Source organism: Colius striatus, chromosome 4 (genome assembly GCF_028858725.1).
Source record: "Colius striatus isolate bColStr4 chromosome 4, bColStr4.1.hap1, whole genome shotgun sequence".
In the NCBI taxonomy this organism is placed as follows: Eukaryota; Metazoa; Chordata; class Aves; order Coliiformes; family Coliidae; genus Colius; species Colius striatus.
Genome location: NC_084762.1, coordinates 41,381,786 through 41,403,516, shown reverse-complemented (window position 1 = coordinate 41,403,516; position 21,731 = coordinate 41,381,786). Strand labels below are relative to the sequence as shown.

The following is a 21,731-nucleotide window of genomic DNA, read 5'->3' as shown; positions in this document are numbered from 1 at the left end:
ACCTAATTGGCTCAGCCCCAGAAGTGGATCTAGCTCAGAGCTGGGGAGAGTTTTGAGCAGCTTCTTACAGGACTCAACTTTACGGCCCCTTCTCCATTACCAGGAACCATGTCAAACCATGACATCCCCTTAAAGGTGACATCCTCTCACCTTTAAAATGATGCTGTATGTTCTGCTGATACTACAACTGTAGATAAGAAAATATGGATACTAGCTCCAGCCATATGTTAGGGGAAACAGGCACTTTCTTCTACTGTAAAATTATATATGCTCTGTCAGGAGAATGGTTATTGTCAGGTGTACCAACATCACTGTCTGACAGTTACAAAGAAGAAATAAGGTGCCTGTCTGCAATAAAACTGTGCTCAAGAGTAAATTGTGTAGCTGTAGTTTGCTGCTTGTGCGCCGGCAATTTTGCTTTCTTTTTAAGGCAAATTGGCTGTATGCAAGTACATACTTTGCAGAGATGTGCAATTGGTTAAATAGGGGACTGCTGCTCAACAATACAATGATATAAAATACACTATTAATGACATTAGGCAGAGCTTGGAGTGCTCCCTATATTGGAGTGCATCACCTTTATTTTCATGGCTTTTCTATTCTAATCCAGGATAAAAACTAAACGCAGGTATTTGACAAACTGAAGCATTAGCCATCAGTCAGCTGAGGCTGAGAAATTTCCCTTCCCCCACTGAAATTCTTCCAAAGTGTCTCCTTTGGTGTTGAAGCACAGCTGCCACATCTGGAAGGTGACCAACCGCTGCAGCTGTGTGCAGATACCTACTCTGGGGGGTAAAAGTTGTCAGAGTCGGCTCTCATGGGGCACCTGGATGAAGAGCAGTGCTGTCGATGCGAGGGTGCTGGTGGGAAGTGCCAGAGGCTGCCGGCTGAGGCACCTCACACTGCTCACTGCAGAGCTTATTAAGCATGAAAGACAAGTGCAGTGCCACTTCTCATTGATCAGTTCTCTTGTGTTCTCTTGGATCTACATCCTTATGGGCTCTTCGGCAATTCTTTTGACATTTCTGGGAAAATCCTTATGTAGTAATTAAAAAAACAAAAACCCAACAGGTGATAAACTTGCAGCTTGTGTATTTAGAGCCCAGCGGTGGATCTGCGTTTTGTCTCTGTCTGCTTTGAGACCGCATTTAGGAAGACATCAGTAGGCACAAGGGCCAGGTAAAGGCAGAGTTAACAAGGAGCCTGTGCAGTCTTGCTTTACTGCACAGAGGCTGCCCAGATAGCCCTCTGAAATTACCAGTACTGAATCTATTCCACTACCAGCACCCCAGCAGCAGTTGGGGTTCACATTAAGCATAGAATTCACAACTACATGTCAGATGGATTCAACACGGCATTGTCAAGTGGAAATTACGTCAGTTTTATGACTTTATTCTGATTGCAAGAGAAGGTAAGATCCTTGATTTAGCAGGAGATTAAAAAAGGAAGATTTAGACTATTTGATTCTGTAATGAGTTGGACTGCCAATGGAGTTGACTCAAAAACTGTCGAATATTTGACCAACATGAGATCATACTGTATTATACATTTTAGGAAGCCATGGCCCATATAATCTGGTACTAAACGTTAAACCTGGACTTAGCCCATTGGTGAACCAACATTGTCAAAACAGTGTTTGGAGCAGATTAGTCCTTCAGCTACCTCAGCCACCTAATACAGCAATATTGCCACATAGTTCATGAGTTACTCCCGGGGAACGCTGAAGCCCAGAGGCGGCAAATGAGATTTTGCCAGCAGCACTCACTGTCATTTCCCTGAGCTCATCCATGTGCTGTTTTCTCAGAGTGCTGAGCTACAGGAGCTTGCCTGAACCTCTGCCTTCGCATAGAGGACTGTTCTTACTGGCAATGGAGGACAAGGTTTAGAGAAAAGGGGCTTCACCTTCAGAGATGGGCACTATCATCACAGCCATCATTACGCCATGGCTTTTGATCAGTGCTGCGTTCGCTGCCGTGTCTGTGCAGAGCAAACACTCCCTCAGCACTCACGGTGATGCCCTGTGTCACAAGGCTGTCTCCCGTCCAGTGCCTGCAAAGCACTGAGCAGCTTTCAATTATACCCGTTTTGCCTAGAAAAAGGAACAGATTTGTAGGCTATTTTTTGTCTCTTTTTTTTGAAACAGTACCTTTAAAAAAATAAAATCCCCAAACAACACTTTTTAAAATCAGTGCTGGAGAATTTGACTGAGGCAGGGTCTCCTCTGGGTTCTAGTCTAGTCTCTTTCTGGCCATTTGGTCAGACCCAGAAGCAGCTAGAAATCTTTCTGTAACTATGTTTCTCTAGCAAATTTTTCTCCTGTTGTATTAGGTCTGGGTTGTTTTTTCCCCACTCCTAAACAAGCCCTTGTATCCTCCCCTGTGGTCCCTTCTCTGTGATTGCTCAATCATCAAACTCAAGCCCAAACTTAATGCTACATGTTGACCTGTGGGCTTACGAAATCAAGATGTATTCTTTCCACTTAAGAAGATAATCTTCATAAAAACAGTCAGATAATTGCCAGGAGATAATTATGATTCTCTAATTATTATTGTTGCTGACAGTAAGAGATGAACAAGGATGAATGCAGAGCAATGCTCTAAGCTGACACCCTGAAGGGGAAATAATCAGAAAAATTTGTTTTGACTTTGGCTCCAGCTGCATCTTGGGACACTACTTTGTCTCTGTCGCGTTACCAGGCCACAGTGCTACCACTTCAGTGTGTACCAACAGTGCTGGCTTGGTAACCAGCAAGAGACCCTGTGCTGGTCACAGGCCCCTCTTGCTTAAGGCAGCTACCCAGTGAGTACAGCTCAGACTCACTGCCCGACTCAAGCAGCAGGACACCCTGGTAAGGAGAACTGCACGCTACTCTTGCTGCAAGAGCTATGGGAAAAGAAATTATAAGTGAGATACAAAGATGAAAGTCAACTTTAGGGTAAAGTTAAAACTGCTGTGTAACATAAGTATGTACTGGGCACGCAGAGACTGTTCACTCCCTAGGTGTCCCAGCTGTTCTCTGCACTAACGAGGCAATGAATTGATTCCAAATGAGGCCACCTTGAGACACGGTCACCTGTAAAACCAAGCATTTAATTGTCACAGAAGCTCTCCAGGGCAGACTCTCAGTCTTGAAGACTTCATCTCCTGCTTTGTGTGAGTGATCGACATAATTGTGTGCTTTGTTCAGATGCTGGGTGGAGGACAGGGCTGTCCCAAAAACTCCTCAAGGCTGTTCATGCTGAAAAATTAACCAAACACTACATAGATATGGCAGTTGCCAACAGTCACTATGAGCTGTTCCTGTAGATGCAGAAATGGTCACATAGGAAAACACTGCACCTAGGTAATAGGAGATCTTTGGTACTCAAGATTATCCATCACTAGTCCTGCTAAGTGCTGGAGTGGTCCCAGGCCAGCTGGACATAGAAGGGCAAAAGGACAGGGTACCAAGACTCATCTGCAGACACATCCTCAGACACCCAGGAGCCTCTGTGCTACCCCTGCCACATGCAAAGAGATGGATCTTGTGAGCTGCACCAAGAGGTTCCCATACTTGCCTGAGCCTGACAGGTCAGCCATGCTGCATTATGAAGGCAGACATCAGGCTTTGCAGGGTGCTGTGAAAATGGAAATAAATGCCAGCATCAGAAGAACATGTGCATGGGGACAGCAAGGAAAAATACACCAGAACTGAAAGATGGAAGAAAAGTATCTGTTAACTCCAATCCTACACTAATGTTAATCCCAAGAGCACAGGAGTTCACAGAATTTTTTAATAACATTTATCAGAAACATGGCACTTTACGTCTTCAGGGCACTGAATATACAATGATTATTCCTCACAACATCCCTGTGAGGTAGGCATTAGCTTGCAGTTATTATCTGACATGTAGGCAGAAGTATTTTATCAGTCCTGCACAACTCAAAAATGGACAGGCCCTCAGAGACTGGACTGAAAACATGAGTGGGGCAGAGCTGATAAAGTATCAGCTATATTTTTTTTACGCCAGTCAATTACAGGGCTCAGGCTCCAACTCCTGTTGCCTCCCCATACCCCTCTGCGAAAACCTACCTTTGTTAAAAAAAAAAAAAAAGACAATAATGCAGAAAGTTGCTATAAAGTGAGATCTGTAATGGAAATAGGAAAAACATCACTTCAATTCAGCCTATAATTGAACAAAATGATGTGAGAAGTTTGCCCAGTCAAACACGTTGGTTTCAGTTTTAGTCCTTTATGACATCTGAGACAGAACTTCAGCCTTCAGCTATAAGTGTTTGCTTGACCTAAGAAAATCTAGGGGAAGCAAGTTTGGTACAATGTGAACGCTTTCTCAAAAATTACACTTACATTGTCTTAATTGAAGTCTGAGGGATTCCCAAATAGGAGGAGGAACTTCTGGGTTTAACTTTAACTTCACATGTATTAAAAAAGCCCCTTAGTATATCAGTTCCTCAAGTAAACTTCTTTGGAGTTGTTTTGTTCCAAAACCAAAATAGAACAGTCTTGTAAACTTTAACATAGCTTTAAAAAAAATCTAGTTCTTAATATGCAGTTAACTGATTAATTTCATTTAATACCTTTCTACTGTAAATCAACATTAGGAAACCATGTGTACTTGAAAATATGTCTATTCATCTTCCTATAGCTTTCAGTTGAGATATCTGAAGAGATATACTGTCCAAGAAAGATTCATGGTCTCAACCTGTGAGCTCTCTCAGCTCAGTTGAAGTAAACGTAGCCATTACAATTAATTCCCACTGCACAGCTAATGCATTGCTTCCTTCACGTGCAGTATCAGTGATAACAGTTTGTCTCCAAGCCAAGAGATGATCATGACTGAAGAGGCCTGGGTCCACAGATTCTGCAAACCAAAATTCGTTGCTTTTCCCAGCAGAAGGATCTTCAGACTCATTTAATGGAAGAATCAGTCTAATGGAACAGCGGCTGTGCACTACGATTGAAGAAGAATAAAGTGGTGGCTTTTGGAAGAAACTATCTTCAGTTTGGGAGGAGAATTAAAAAAAAGAGGGAAGAGTAACAACACTATTATAATCAATCAATACACAAACTTCTAATCTCAAATTTCACTTTTCCTTCTGTAAATTGAAACTTTGTCACAACTTCTACCCCCACGGAATTTTAACCTTGGTGGTGATACAGAACTTTTAAACCTGCAGAGCAATTGTAGTCTCCAGAAGAGGGGTGGGGGAAAGAGGCAAAAAAGCTCAGAAGTACATTTTGTATATCCTGCCTCACAAAGGGTTAAAGTGCTAAGTTTGTTATATCAAAACATTAAACATCTCTCCTAGTCCTTAATTTTTTTAAATGAGACTTTATCTTTAGTTTCCTGTATCTTCTCTGTAATTTTATCCTTTGTTTCCTCCATCTTCTCTGTAATTTTATCCTTTGTTTCTTCCATCTTCTCTGTAATTTTATCCTTTGTTTCCTCCATCCTATCTTGTAGATATTCCTTTACCGGTGGTGGTGTGGACATGTAGCCATGCTTTCGTAGATATTTAACAGTAATGGATGTTCCTCCCAAAGTCACAGTATACCTGGCAGGAGTTGCAATCTTCAAGAAAACAAAGAACACACCACATCAATAAAACAGGACAATATTATCTAGGAAAAGGTTTTTAATATCAAGAATTTATTTGGCCAGTGTCAGATACTAAAAAGATCTTCCATTTTTAAGGAAATAAAGCCAATTTGCAGCACACCCCCCAGAAATGCATACTTTTTACTTAAAGCATCACTTTGACAAAACCAGCACAGGCCTTGGACTTCCATTTTAACAAAGCCACCAGACAACTTCCTGTGCAGCCCATGGGACAAACGTGAGAACACCATTCAGGACAGACAGCATGTGACCAGAGCTATATAAGCAAAGCAGAAATACTGACAAGATATGCTTTAAATTCCACCACTCACAAGAGTACAGGCATCCTGCAGTCCAAAACTAGGACTCACATATGGAAAACTAGAGCTAAGAGACCTTAACAGGTCAGCTAATCCAAGACACAACAAACCAGGTTTGTTATTCTAGATAGACTAACCTGTCCTTTCAGAACTTCAAAGACAAAGGCTGCACAATCTTCCTTTTGCAACCTGTTCTAGTACTTGCACTGCCAGATCTCTTGGCTATAATAAAAACTTTATATTTAACCACATTGATCTATTTGGTCTCTTTTAGGCACAGGAATAATTAGCAAGAGTAGCACTTTCACGTGTTGCTTGCGAAAATAACCCCTTTGGGAATAAAAAGAGATGAGTGGCATTTGAAGCAAATACATTATTTTGCTTTTGCACAGTCTAACATGTTTCAGGTTTCCCAAAGAAGGACTGTGCACATATACAAAGCAACAAAAGGGACCCAAGCCAGAATGTAATTGATACAGCTAAGACAATGAAAAGACTTGACAACGATGGAGAAATTAAGGAAGACAAACTGGTGAATCCTCTAGGATAAAAGTAACTGTCCTTTTGTTCTGGAAATCATAAAGTTTTTAGACTTTGCCTTGTTACCCCTGTTAATTATGTCAGCAATCCAAGAGGAGTAAATTAAACTTGAGGGCAGACAATAGTTCCACATCAAACAAAAGTTACTTTAGAAATACAGTCAGACTCTTTAAAGGAGCACAGAGCCCACCTTGACTTGCACGTGACTATTTTTACTACAAAAATGGGTGCTCAAGGATGTGTAACTATCAGAGAGAAAAAGGCATGAATTCTTTCTGCTGTGAGCAGATAAACCCTGTTTAGTTCACCAGGCAAGATTTAGAGCTTATTAACAAACTAACTATACTTACTTTATACAATGCATATGCAGTTAGTGCATTTCCACTCTGGGAATTTTTCAGGATGCTTACAATGCTGTCTGGTAAGCCCACCAACTCTAGGAACGGAACAACATTCACTCCTCTATAAAGGCAAAAAAAAAAAATATGGCAACCTGAATTAGAATTTGCATCCTGAGCAGTGATTTACAGTACCATGCCTACTCTTTATTATACAAATGTAATTAGATAGTAAAGTACTTTTTCATCTGAGCAATATACTTACAGGATTTATATTTCAGGACATATAGGCAAATTAATGTTCTCTTCAGCACTCCAAGAGGTGATCCATTTGTATTATCCCTGTTGGGCTGAGTAGCTACTAACTTGCCCGTGTCCCAGTTTATTATGTTTGGAGGGAAGTAGCTGCAAGAGCAGTAAGACTCAGGCTGCAGCTGGACAAGTTCATGTTCAGTTTTGCCTGAAATTATTTTTTCTTTATTAAAGTTTCAGACTAATCTGCAGCATGTCCAGAAGGACAGAATCTACACTTCAGTGTCCTCCATTCACTTTTAAATACATAAAACAAACTGAATGTGGCAAAAGAGGAAGCAACATGTTATATGGGCAAAACTTCAGTGTTTTTTTTTTGCCCAGATGTCCTACCTTACATTGACAAGTTGGCAAGATGGGTGAAGGAAGCTCCTATCACAGTTTCTTTTTATTTGAATACCAGGGAAGCTAACATCAGCACCAAATAAAAAAAGACAGCCTGCTTTCACATCACAATAGAAAGCTACATACTTATAGACCTGACTTTCCAATGTTTAGTGAGATTGCATATTAGTATGACTATCCATTTCTACCTAATATTTTAAGCATTTTTATGCATGCAGTCACTTTAGCATCAGGAACAGCAACAGGCAGTAATTCATTAACAGCTACTAGAAACCACAGTCTGAAGGCCTCTCCCCAGGTAGAAAACGGAGACGTGGTAAGATGGGAAAGACAGCATTAACCACGTTATTTCTTAGGCCATCACTGTTTAGTCTTGTATCATAAGCAATCATTTTGAAAGTTAACCCTTCCACTCCAAGAGGGTGCTGCTCCTGAGGCATGACAAACCAAAGCTTTGTTGTAACTAGTTTCTAGTTAAATATTTCAATTGTTTTCATACATCAAACACCTGTTTTAGCAGCTAAATTGTTTCAAGAAAAGTACACTTGCCTCAATTTGAAGTGTCTGGATCTAAGCACCAACATGAATTCATCCAAAGCAAAATATTTTTATAGCTCAAGACCATTATTCCTCTGACATGAGCTAAATTTAGAATGACATTTGGATCTATAGCTCCTAGAAAGGGCAACGATGCCATCTGGTTAGAGCAGCTAAACCAAACACTTGTGCAGTAAGGCATTCTGATGTCAAAGCCCCATCTTTGCTGCCACAAACTGTTGTTGTTTTATGCTTTCTATTTTAATAAATATACAACACTAGCAATCCATAGATAAACATTTATTCATATTTATCAAGCCACTTGCAGATAGATAAAACCTCTTTCATCTGAACTAGCAGCTTATAGCTGATATAGTTGGGCTACTTTTCCTCTAATAAATGCCATTTTTCAGAACAGTATGTGGCACAGGCTATACCTGAAAGAAACTTAACTTGTAAGACTTAACTAGTCTTTTCTTAGTCACACTAGTATTTAATTTCCAGATAAAAAGTCTGGTCTACAGTGACAATTTTTTCAGTGGAAGGCAGGAAAGACAGAAAACTAAAAAAAATGAAAATATACCCATGGCCTGTGAGGTGAATGCCATGAAAGTACACTGATGAGGGAGGACTGGGGCTGAAGAAAGGAAGAAGTGGTAAAATATCCCTCAAGTCAAATGACAAAAACCAAACAGGTCTACAAAGATCTCACTCTGCAATCTGTAATCAGGATTCCAAATCCCCACCTTTACCTTGGGAGAGGTTACTAATAATTTCAATGCTGTTTACATGAATGCATATTTTGGGCAAACGGGCATTCTTCCAAATACTAACAACATATTTGGTACATAGCAATAACTGCATGATAACACTATGTACACATACACAAATCCTACAGACTTTTGATATTACTCAAACTTCATTAAAAAAAAAGTAGCCTCGTTTCCATACTACACAGAGACACTTTTCAACACGTAGTAACAACTCGTATGTCCTTTAACCTGTGAAAGTCAGTCTCAATTCAACAGCAGTACTGGGCAGTGCAACAAAATATCAACTTACTTTATGGCTGCATAGTAGAAGGATCCAAACCACACAGTGGAAGTCAGAAGATGGACCGGAATCATGACTTTTCCATACTGTTTGAAAGTTTTCTTGAATCTTTGAACGAGACTAATTGATTTGTCTTGTAATGGATCAGGCTCTGAAGAATCTGACTCTACAGGGCTCGGCTTGGGTGTATCAGCAGCCGAAGTCAAAGGATTGCTTTCTTCTGGCACCTTGCGAGGAGTGTCTGCTGGCTGTGATGAAAAAGCACTTTTCTTTGAGGCAAAGCATGCAACACCTGCATGAAGACATTGTTTAGGAGGATCCAGTGCTAAAATCACTTTGCATCCAACACTAGACAACACCGTTTGTCCTTTTAAGCAATGAAAGATACTAGTGCGAGGAAAAGCCAAACATGTGCCATGCACCAGCTGAGATGCTGTGTGTAATAGACTTCGTTGCATTTTGTTGAAGTATGGCTGAGATCCCTACAGAGGAAACAAGAAAAAGAGTAAGTAAATTGCATTTCAATAATCTGATTTCTATTTTCTCCAATACCACTTGAAATTCTCAAGTTTTAAACTGCTTTCTGCTCTTCTCCTTTAAAAGATTTTCCTTATCTTGCTTTGCAGAAATTGTTTCCTTCTAGAATTTTAGATCTCACTTCTTTAGCAATCTGATATAAAATGGTCTCTTCACTTAATACTCTGCTCCTCATAGCTAAAGTGCTTGTTCTACTTTCTAAAAGCATTTTTAGATGTTTAGTGCTATCTACTGCTTTTATTTGCATTATCTGGCCCAGTTACTGAAAAGTTCCCTTTGAAACATCTCTTCTGATTGACAGTTTCAGTAACACTTTGAGTCCACATAAATGCAGTATGAGCTCCCAGAAGTACAATTAAAATTAATTTTTGGCATAAACTTTCATGTTCTATGCAATTTTGAACAAGTTAAGCAGAAAAAAAAGTCAAAACCAATAATCATTAATTGATCAATAATCAATAACCTGAATAGTAATAAACCTAACTATAACTGCTTGCCAGAAGGGGAATGGTATTATTAAATGTCATGTAGTAACAGCAGCAAAATTGAACTGAAATATCTCAATGCAAAGAGTATTTTAAAACTGAATAACCCAGTTCACAGTAAATCATTACGCACTCAAAAAAATCATGCAGTTAAGTTAGTCCTGAAAGTTCGAGAGAACCGTTGAGTGATTCCCAGAAGAGAGGAATTTTGTTTGGCATGTACAGACACCGAGAAGTAATTTTTTCACCCAAAAATTCTTGCTTCGAACTAATGAATGAAACACCCTCTTTTCCTTTATATAGTGACTCAAGTTACAGAACTGATTTTCCTTTCCTCCAGAAAAAGTGCCACTGATTGATTTTATGTAACTAATGCAAGTTGTCAGCTATATTACCGTTTTCAAATCTTTCCAAAGCTTTCACATTTTTAATTAATTCTTGATCCAAATTAGAAGTCATTCAAGTTTAACTGAATGTCATCTCATCTGCCTCCTCTTCATCTACAGCCTCAGATAGATTTCAATCAGGTGTTTTGATAGAGAATTTGTCTAGGCTGCTGAAAATGCTCAGTACTTTATAACACTGGCAGAAATATTAAAAAACAATTCATACGTACCCTTTATTAATTTCCAGATACACAAGAGAAGTATGGTAAGGCTTGTATCTTCAAAGAGTTGCAACTCTTCCAGTAGTTTTACACCTTTCAAATATATGCCTTGAACACATTGATGACTCTGCTAAAGTAGAAAAAAAGATACATTTAGATAAACAGCAACCAATCAATACTATGAAGATTTTTGGTCAGTCTGAAATCTTTCTTACTGAAGATGTTACAGGTACAAATTCCCCTTTGCACGCTGACACTAATGTGAGGGTTTTTCTCAACTGTGAATTAGTTTCCTTCCAAGGGGGAAAAGCTTCCCTAGCCCAAATGCATCTGTTGGAACATTCATGCCTATATGTTCTCTAGGTACTTTTTATTCTATTGCTGTGCTTGAATGATTTGTACTTATTAGAACGACAATATTTAATGTGGGGAAAAGACTGACACAATGGTTTCAAACTCCCTGAGACCTTCCACCCTGCATGTGAAGTACAGACACCCACTCATACTAACAGGAGGTACTGCAGCAACAGGGGAAAAGGGAACTCTGGTCTCTATGCAAGCAAACAGTTACTCCTCCTGTTGAGTTATAAACTTGGTGGGAGCTAAGAAGTGTCACTGCTTATAGAGCAGAAGTCAGCTACAGGTACTACAGGTACTGCCTCTCAACAAGTCAGTCTCTGTAAGAATTCACTGCTTGTGGTATCTTTGGTTTTTCAAGAAGTGGAGATTCTTGCTGACTTAAGATCTGAATGCAATTGTTTCTCAAAACAAGTAGTGAGAACACTCAGCAAAACTCAAGTCTTAAGACAGCACTTTTGTACCAACTGCCTTACTGATTGACAGAAATTGTACCAATTGAAGACAACTACATTGCTTACCTATTGCCACTTACACTCCTCTCCTGAGGGAAAACAGGTCTGACAGAGGACTGTCATCCCCTCTCACTAATAGTACACGACACTCAGCATCTGCCCTAAGTAGATTTTCACAATATCCAGCCAGCAGACTCAGCAAAGGATACCCATCCATCTACAGGAATTTGTGAGATCTTGATTCAGACTTCCACTGGTCATCTGTTTTCAGTGGACAGTACTCTTAGACCTGTTCCAAGCCAGCTTTGAAAGCTACCACTGTTCAACACAGGGGAAACTATGCTCAGCGCTCTGGTTTCGGTTTGTTAATGTTACTGTAATGGAGGAATTTGCACTCCAACAACCAATGGAGAAGACCATTCTTCTGTACAGAATCAAGAAATTGAACAAATATTTCTGAATTTTCCCATTCTACACTGTATACATAGCAGCATTTCTCAGAACATCGCCTCTGGATTTTGCTGACCAGCACTACTGACAGCACAGAAGTAACACTGTACTACACCTCTGATTCACTGCAATGGCTACAGAACACTGCAGTAGGAAATGGCTTCCAGGGGGGTGAGAATTCTCTTTATTCAGAAACAGTAGGTCAGCACTATGTATGCAACACACAGTCAGTAGGTAACATAGTTGTAGAGTTCCAAGGCTTCAGGTCTCAGAGTTGAGTGCACTGTATAAAGCCTTAAAAACAGAATGTCACTGATGGCTTTAAAGCAGAGAAACTATCAACACCACTGACAAGATTTGCCACACCACTTTTTTTGTTCCTATATCCTCAGATGGACTTGCAACTCATTAACTGAAGAGTTTTTCTCCATGACGCAAGACCTGTCTGGTCAAAAGAAAGGTTCACTAATCCTCTAGGATAGATTGTGAAAAGGTCCTGAACCTTGTAAGCACAGATGATACTCTGGTTCTAGCTAACAGAAATAACTTACTTTATGCTTCTCCATTTTAAAAAGGCTTTTGCTAGATGCTTGATACACAAGAAAAGGCTTAGATATGGTAGTGCTTATACTTGAGCGAATGAAAGAAAACAGGCTTTTCAACGTAAGGCTGAAAGTTCCCCAGTGATCCTACTATTTCATTGGTACATGCTTTATTTTACTTACCTAAATGAACAAAGACTTCTGAAGTGTCCATAGGCTGAGGATTATGCTACTACCCAGCAGCATTACAAGACTAAATGAGGGAAGCATTATAATAGTTACAGTAGGATGTAGGAAAAGCAAGTGAATAACAGATTAATATATTATTCACTTCAGGGTGACGGGTGCAGACGCTCAATTGTAGTACTTTAATTACTTGGCTCAACATTGTAAACAAATCTTAAAACAGGACAAACAACTCAAACATGCATAATAAATGTGGCTGGACATCCCACGAAATACAAAAACTGTAGTTGTTTCATCCCTTCAAAACATGAGATGAATAGAGAAACGTGTTCTTTAAGATGCAAGTGATGAAATGAAGTTCCTAGTATCCTGTGCACTTAACATGCAGCAGGAGAAAGTATGTCAACCTATGGATTTGAGACAATTTTGTCCTCTAATAGTTTTCTTACAGAAATTACTGGAGCTGTAAAGAGCTGTAAAGTTGCCCCAGTAACTTTAGGCTGTTAAAAACACTCAGATTCTAAGGAAGTTAGGACAGTAACCAAAACGTTTTCCACAATTGCACCTAATGATCTGTCAAAAGTTTTCTTCATTTATTTAATTTTAAAAATTCTGTTGTACCATGCTGCAAAGGCACAGAAAAGGACAGAACTAGAAGCTTCAGATACCAAGGTAGAAAAACAGCTCGTCTGTGGCATGAGAATTTTGCAAGGGTGGGTGGGTGTGTGGGCAGAAGGTGTTTGAAAGCATCTTAAAATTCTACATTATCTTTCTGTTAAAAATGTCACAAGAAAAAAAAAAAGGAGATGTCTAAAGACAAATATAGTTGTTTGCTGTAAGAATCCTGTGTGGTCGGTGACTGAATAGATGTTAGCAGGACAATCCATGAAATGATACTGACATACTTCTGGGATAACGGCTCCTCTTCAGTGCTGTCATATTCCAGCTAACTTTTTAGTAGTATCTCCAGGAGGCTGTAAACTGAGCTGACGAGATTTTGGCTGTTCAGGACATACTCCTGGCTGGGATTCCTGGACATCCATTTAGTTCCTGAAGGCATGTCTGTTTCATGGCAAGCTATCAACAAGCCCTCTGACAACTGGACTGCTCTAGTGGCCTCTTGAAGAGAAAGTATAGATCAGCCTCTTATTATGGTGCTAGGGGGGTTGTTTTTTTATACTTATGTTACATTTAGATCAGTTTTGGCATAAACCTGATCCACTGCAGAAGTGCTCTATCTCTTGCATTTGCTCTGCTAAATCTTATATTGCCTTACACTGACTACTAGGAAGATGAGATTAGATTTGCTTTTCTTCCTGAGGACGACAAAAGTTCAGGATCTTTTTAATGTCATAGACTTGGTCTAAGTGACTACAGATTCATGGTTGTGGATGTGTGCTAACACTTAATGCCAAAAAAGGATCACTGGAAAATTAGAAGTAACAAGCTAGGACAATATAGGTACAGCAAAAGCTGCTGTGGATATCAGCTGCTGGAAACAGAAATTATGTCAAAGATGCTGTCAGACAAAACTGAGATCAAGATAATTTGTATAAAAACAGTTACCCTGTTGCAATTAACCTTTCCTGAGCTACCAGAGAAATTATAATACAAGAATGGGGGATGGATACAAGATGGCACAAACTTCAGCATAAGTTCTTCCATAAAAGAGGTAAGAAAGCATCTGAGGGACTTGGAGTAGACTATACGTAGACTACACAGGTTTCTTACTTCTGCCACAAACACTGGACACAGTATGTAAATATGGACTAATTTAAAGCATTTTCATTTGTTCTGATACTGTTTAAAAAAAGAACATTAATTATACCACAGGAGAGTTCTCAATGAAAATCCACAAACTTTTTCCACTCCCAAGACATCTTTCTATGAAACCAGAGAACTAATTTACATTCTTGTCATTTTTAGTAAAAAAATCAAGCAAACTTTGATGGCTGTGTTGTATACACAGAAGAATTGTGAAAGGATACAAATAAAACTTTCAGAAATCCTTTCCAGTTCACCTTTCAAATTGCATAAAGAACTAATGTAAAGAAATCTAATCCAATCAGTTTAATAAACTCATGGTACTGATTACCTTTTAACTAAATATAATTTAAAAGTAATTTTCAGATTTAAGTTGTTTGAGAATTTATTTATAGTGTATTTAAAAAATAAGGGCATCTTTCTGAGCTAATATACCAAAATAAGAAAACCCCAATTGAATAAAAGATATATGGGTTGCCTTAAAAAAACAGGAAACACATTTAAAAAGAAAAGAAAAAAAAAAAAAATCACTGTAATAACAACAACACAACACATGCAAAGCAGCATTGTTTTACCTAAACTCATGTAAATTATAACTAGAAACCTTTTAGTTGACTGAGGATAGCATGCAGTCACTATCCATGGATGGGAAAATTACAGTGTATAAGGACTTGTTATTCTTTGTATTAATACTTTCAGAGTGTGTTAATGAGCATTTTGAATCTGTATTTTGACCTTTACTACTCTTGCAGTATCCCTGACAAAATCTTTTCTTCTTTCTAAACTAAGAAACTCGGTTATAACTTGAAGTTTGGGCACCGCTACCTGTCTAATCTTGCCTACTATTCAGAAATGCCTAAAAGAAACCACCAACACTATATTTTAGTTTAAGGGCAGTAAAGCCAAATAAGCCATGATGAAACATCACAGATTTTTTTTTTTTTAATCATGTTAAAACAAATGAAAAAATAAACTCTGGTAGATAAATGACCTTAAAATATCAGCCTCATCCTACCTCCATCATGTCTAATCTCTACAGTATCTTCACTTAGTAAATGCTACACTACAACTTTAAAATTAATACTATAGTTTAATATTGATTTAAATGGAGACAAGTCACCAACTTTTTTATCCTTGTTTCATCTAAACTACTCTTGGTTCTTGCTAAAAGAACATTAGTGAGGAACATAAACTAAACTATGACAGGGCCCTTAGATAGCAATCTTCACTACTACAATCTGCTGATACTTCAGTATAAGAAAACACAACAAAAAGTAGCTTTAGGAAGAATAAGTTCTTGTAGACATAAGTTTGAAGACTGGATTCAGAAGAGAAAACAAGAGAACCTAATGCAACCCAGAAAATATCTAAATGGTGTCACGAGGTTGGAACATCCCTTTTTTCTACAGTAGCTAGCAACAGGGCAAGGGGATGAAGCTGGAACACAAAAAGTTCCATTTAAACATAAGAAAAAACTACTTTATTGTGAGGGTGACGGAGCAGTGGCACAGGCTGCCCAGAGGGGTTGTGGAGTCTCCTTCCTCGGAGGTCTTCCAAGACCCGCCTGGACATGTTCCTATGTGACCTGATCTAGGTGACCCTGCTTTTGCAGGGGAGTTGGACGAGATGATCTCTAAAGGTCCCTTCCAACCCCTAACATTCTATGACTCTATGATCCCCATTTTCCTCAATGTTGGAAGACAGTGTCACAGCTGAGCATTATATAGAAGTGTGAACGTTCTCTCTAATTCTTCTAAAAGAAAGTATCACAGTCATTTGTAGTGCTTTCTACTCTTCAGAACTGTGTTTTTACTAACTGGTGCTATTCCATCTTTTAATCCATTTTTCCTGCTTTGCTAGGTTCCTTCATTCAGAAGTACATTCTGCCCTCTACTGATTTTTTTCGTAAATACACCTCTTACACTAATACTGCAAAAGGTCTTTACCTTCCACAGTTCCTTCCAAAAAGTGTAAATTTGTTGGCACAATGTTCAATGTTCTAAAAGCCCTCAAAAGAAGAGGCATACGTCAAGAAATGGGGAAAAAGACTGCCGTTTAAAGTGCTATCTGATCTGATTTTTGTTCATTTGTCACTCTGTAGACATGTCTGCAATAATCAAGTTAGAGAATTTATGCTTAGACATTAACTCAGCTTAAAAATATAAATACAAATCTATGCCAAATAGGTTAAAAAATCTCCTTTATTCAAAGTAGGGATTGTACTTATCTGCTTATTATTTTTCCCTTCTGCACATTACCTTTCACTTTAGGCTAATGATCAGGTAAGATCTTATTCTCCCTCCTTTCTATTATATTCTTATGTAATAACTTTCCCAAACAACACCTAATAGCTTTTCTTCTGTCCTCTTATCTCCCAATAAATCATTAGTTAATTCCCTCCCAAAAACATGTGTTTTTCTGTCAGAGGGTTTTCAACCAGAGAGCCATTAACATGGAAACGTGGAGTGTGTATGTGTGTGGTGGTGCAGTTTACAAAGCAGCTGAAAGTTTCTACTAGTAACTAAGAGGTTGCAAAAGGTAATTCACATAAGCAAGCGTCATGTCAACAGTTTCCTCACACAGCTTTGAGCTCCCTCAGCAAAAGAGCTGAACCAAAGTGTTGATGGGTTAGAAGCTAAAACACAAATACATAGATCATTTTTTCTACACTTCAGTGAAAGATTAGTTGAGAATCTCTTAGGATCTGCCCTCTTGATAGTTCTTTTGCCAGATTCTTCACCTCTTTCAACTTTCACTGAGCATATCTCAAGACTTCTTAATACATTTTAACACATGCTGGAAGGCATTAGAAACACAACTTAGTTCTATATTCAAGCTTCAGATATTTCTTTTATGAAGTTCTATGACCTTTCTCTAGAGTTCAGAGCTGCTATGCACATCACTCATCAAAAGCAGTCAAAAGGGGCACACAAAACTGAACTTCAAATTGCTCAAGGCTTCATGCTATTCATAATTTCAATTCTAGTGGCCAAGCTCCTTTTAAAGTTCATAATCTTTCTGATCATACAGGATTTGATCAACATAAAATTTAGATGATATTTAAGCAGCTCTTGGAGTTACAGTCTAGTGAATCAACTGGAGACACACTGCAGATACTGTGACCCTCATTGAAATAAGTGGTGCTAACCAAGCCTTTTTGCCCAGACCATAGAATAAGACATTATGTATTCAAATACCTTCTTGTGACTAATTATAAAAGGCATTTACTAGGAATATCCTTAAACTTAGATCTTAGCATCTGAGCCTTCTGCCTCAGCTTGCACTATGACTACCATAATTGTTTCTTTTCTAGCCTTGATAAATCAAATTTTTGCTACCTTGTCTTTTTCTTGCAGGTTCTCATTTTTCTGCGTCTCTTCTCTCCATAACCCAACCATAGTCAACAGTATTGGCTATAATAACATTTTAAATGCAAGTTATATTATGAAACAATTTTACAAAACACTTAAAACAAGCCCCATCAAATAACAAGTCTCTTACCCATCAATTTCACCCAAAGTGCTTCTAAGACTTTAGAAAAACATCCTTGAGGGAAAACTCTGAAGCCTTACAATTAGAAACAAAGTAAGAATGAGTTTAACCAGACCCAGACTGAAACTCCCTTCCCAGCTTCAATAAGAACGGAATCTGCAGTAGAAGCATTAGGTTCAAGATGTTTTTCTTTTATTCTCACATCTATTTCACATTTTCAAACACTGAAAAACTGTCATTTTTCCCCAGCAAAAAAAATACAGAACGTTCATCTTTCAGCAGAATTACTGTTGGCAGACATTCACTTCCAGTATAAATCTTTTCTAAATACTCTAAGTGTTGAATCCTCTGTTGTGAATTCAAACTTGTCCATATGGGGAAATATGTGTAGTATCAATCAGAATATCTTGAAAAATTATGTGTGAAGAAGCTTATCATAACATTTACAGAACACATACATGCTCAAAACGACACTCTTCATCTAATTTTCGGTAAATGCTATTCCTCACATCTCTATAAATGAATGTGAACTGTTCTTATGAAAGAAGTATAATTTTTACTAAGGTTTTGATACCAGAGAAATTTTCTTGCCTACTATTGAATTTAATGTTTCATACAGCATCTTTTGCATAGAAAACATGATTGCTAATGTTGCAAGCCATACAAATAATAAAACTACATTATCTACAAGTGTCCGAAAGAACATCAGTTTCACAGAGCTGTCTCTTCACACCAGAAGGAACTCCAATGGGACTTCAGTAATAGGACACTAATAATGCTCCCTCTCATAGTCTGAAGTAGAAGATTTACTATATTGCTGTATTCAGATTGATAAATGAATCCCATGACTGCAATGCTGTAACCTCTGAAAGCACACTGCATTCTGTGCAACATGACCAACAGCTTGTGTTTCAATACAGAAACGTCCCTCAGTCAGAAAGTACTATGCTATGGCCTGAGATGGTGGAAAGCAAGAGATGTCATTTAACATCAGCAAAATCAGCCTTTAAACCCACAAAACAATAAGAGCAAATAGTTAACTGACTGGCACACATTGGGGCTAAGCATTACATTTACAATTAAAGATAAGAACCCTCACACTCTACTCAACTCTTCTGCCAGCCACTTTTGGAAGAGAGTTAAAGAACTGTCATAAAGCCACTCATATTTTTAGTTGGAACCGACAGAATCCATCCATTTGGGGAAAAAAAAAAAAAAAAAAAAAGACTGCCATGTGTTATAATTTATGAGCACCTGACTGTATTAACCTCCATTTCCTTCCCTCATCTCACTCTGCAAGGGCAGATTGCATTAAGTCCTAGAGAGCTGCAGGGAATCATCTGCTACAATGCTCTAAAAAAGCCCCATTCACAGCTGCACAATTTCTTGTTTTGTTTATATAAGAACTGTTACACATGCTCAAGGTCAGTTTTTAGACAAGATCAAACAGTTGATCCACAGAATTAAAATTTACAGCCCAACTAAGTGGCACTTGTGTTCTTCCACTGTGCACAGACTGAGACCTAGCTGATTTACCATTCACTTGTCCTTGTTTAGAAGGAGCAATGCCATGTTTGGACACATTAAAAAAACCCACATTTTTTGTTGAATCACACAATACATAGCTAGTTTGAAGATGTGAGGAGAACTGAGCACTGCAAGGCACTGGGGTAAGAAGGATGAGGAAAAGGCTGAGGTACTTAATGCCTTCTTAGCCTCAAATTTTCAACAGTAAAAGCAGCTATGCTCTGGGCACCCACCTGCCTGAGCTAAAAGAGTTTATCTTGATACCAGTAAAGCATTTGACACCATCTCCCACAGCATCCTCACAGAAAAACTCAGAAAGTGTAGGTTGGAGGACCAGGTAGTAAGGTGGATTGCTAACTGGTTGAAGGGAAGAAGGCAGAGTTGTGATCAATGGGGCAGGGTCTAGTTGGAGGCCTGTATCTACTGGAGTGCCTCAGGGATTGGTGCTGGGACTGGTACTGTTCAATCTATTCATTAATGACCTTGATGAGGGAACAGAGGGCACTGTCAGCAAGTTTGCTGATGATACTAAATGGGGGGGAGTGGCTGATACACCAGAAGGTTGTGCTGCCATTCAATGAGACCTGGACAGGCTGGAGGGTTGGGGAGACAATCTAATGAAATTCAACAAGGGTAAGCGTAGAGTCTTGCACCTGGGAAAGAATAACCCCATGTAGCAGTACAGGCTGGGGAATGAACTCTTAAGAGTAATGTAGGCGAAAGGGACCTGGGGGTGCTGGTGGACAGCAGGATGAGCAGGAGCCAGCAATGTGCCCTTGTGGCCAAGGCCAATGGCATCCTGGGGTGTACTAGAAGGACTGTGGACAGTAGGTCGAGAGTTTCTCCTCCTCCTCCTCTACTCTGCCCTCATGAGACCGCATCTGGCATATTGTGCCCAGCTCTTGGTCCCTCAGTTCAAGAAGGACAGGGAGCTGCTGGAGAGAGTTCAGTGCAGGGCCACAGAGGTGATGGAGTGAAGCATCTCCCTTATCATGAAAGACTGAGGGAGCTGGGGCTCTTTAGCTTGGAGGAGACATTAATGTTTACAAATACATAAACGTCAGGAGGATGGACTCAGGCTGTTCTCAGTGATGTCCAATGATAGGACAAGAGGCAACAGGTACAAGTTGGAACACAAGAGGTTCCAAAGAAACATAAGGAAAAGCTTCTTCACTGTGAGGGTAATGGAGCACTGGAACAGGTTGCCCAGGGAGGTTGTGTAGTCTCCTTCTCTGGAGATATTCAAAACCCACCTGGATGAGTTCCTGTGTGACCTATTGTAGGTGGTCCTGTTGTGGCTGGGAGGTTGGACTAGATGATTTTTTGATGACCCTTCCAACTCTTAAGATTCTGTAGTTCTGTGACAGAACGAAGTCCCCTTAGTCCAAGGGGAAATGGTGTGTGACCTGCTGCTCCATTTTGACTTGCACAAGTCCATGGGGATGCACCTGAGAGCACTGGCAGAAGTGCTCGCCCAGCCACTCTCCATCATCTACCAGCAGAGTCCTGGCTCACCAGGGAGGTCCCAGTGGACTGGATCATGGCAAATGTGACACCCATCAACAAGAAGGGCTGGAAGGAGGATCTTGGGAACTACAGACCTGTCAGTCTGACCTTGGTGCTAGGAAAAGTTATGGAACAGATTATCCCGAGTGCCATTGTGAGGCACATAAAAGGATTTAGGCACAGTCAACATGGCTTTATGAAGGGCAGGTCCTGTTTGACCAACCCGATCTCCTCCTATTACAAGATAATCTGCTTAGTCAACAAAGGAAAGGCTGTGAATGTGGTCTTCCTGGAGTTTAGTAAGGCCTTTGACACAGTCTCCCACCACAGCATCCTCATGGAGAAACTGGCTGCTCATGGCTTGGATAGACCTACTCTGAGATAGATGGGAAAGTGGCTGGATAGCCAGACACAGAGAGCGGTGGTGAATGGAGTTAAATCCAGTTACTGGTTGGTCACCAGTGGTGTTCCCCAGGGCTCAGTTCTGTTCCCCTGGGCCTGTTCTGTTTAATATCTTTATCAATGACCTGGATGAGAGGTTCAAATGCACCCTCAGTAAGTTTGCTCAATACACCAAGCTGGGCAGGTGCATAGATCTGCTTGAGTGCAGGAAGACTCCTCAGAGAGACCTGGACAAGTTGGAGTGATGGGCTGAGGCCAGTTGCTTGAGGTTCAACAAGGCCAAGTGCTGTGTCCTGCACTAGGGCCACAACAACCCCATGCAACAATGGAGGCTTGGGGCAGAGTGGCTGGAAAGCTGTCCTGCAGAAAAGGTCCT

The 21,731-nt window shown here is 39.6% G+C and overlaps 1 protein-coding gene across 6 annotated transcripts in view; it reads right to left on the bottom strand.

Annotated features, from left to right (window-relative positions):
- Positions 1-1,336: 1,336 nt before the first annotated feature.
- The window catches only part of FAM210A (family with sequence similarity 210 member A), a 24,312-nt gene continuing 3,917 nt past the window's right edge, over positions 1,337-21,731 (bottom strand). For 4 of the 6 annotated variants that reach the window (XM_061994651.1, XM_061994654.1, XM_061994652.1 and 1 more), the window contains exons 2-5: positions 10,684-10,804; positions 9,055-9,527; positions 6,811-6,922; positions 1,337-5,573 (exon numbers count right to left, since the gene is read on the bottom strand). In XM_061994651.1, the coding sequence (XP_061850635.1) occupies positions 5,307-5,573; positions 6,811-6,922; positions 9,055-9,503 (828 nt within the window). In that variant the 5' untranslated portion in view covers positions 9,504-9,527; positions 10,684-10,804 and the 3' untranslated portion in view covers positions 1,337-5,306. The remainder of the gene's footprint in view (positions 5,574-6,810; positions 6,923-9,054; positions 9,528-10,683; positions 10,805-21,731) is intronic. The other 2 variants (XM_061994653.1, XM_061994657.1) reach the window with 1 other exon arrangement.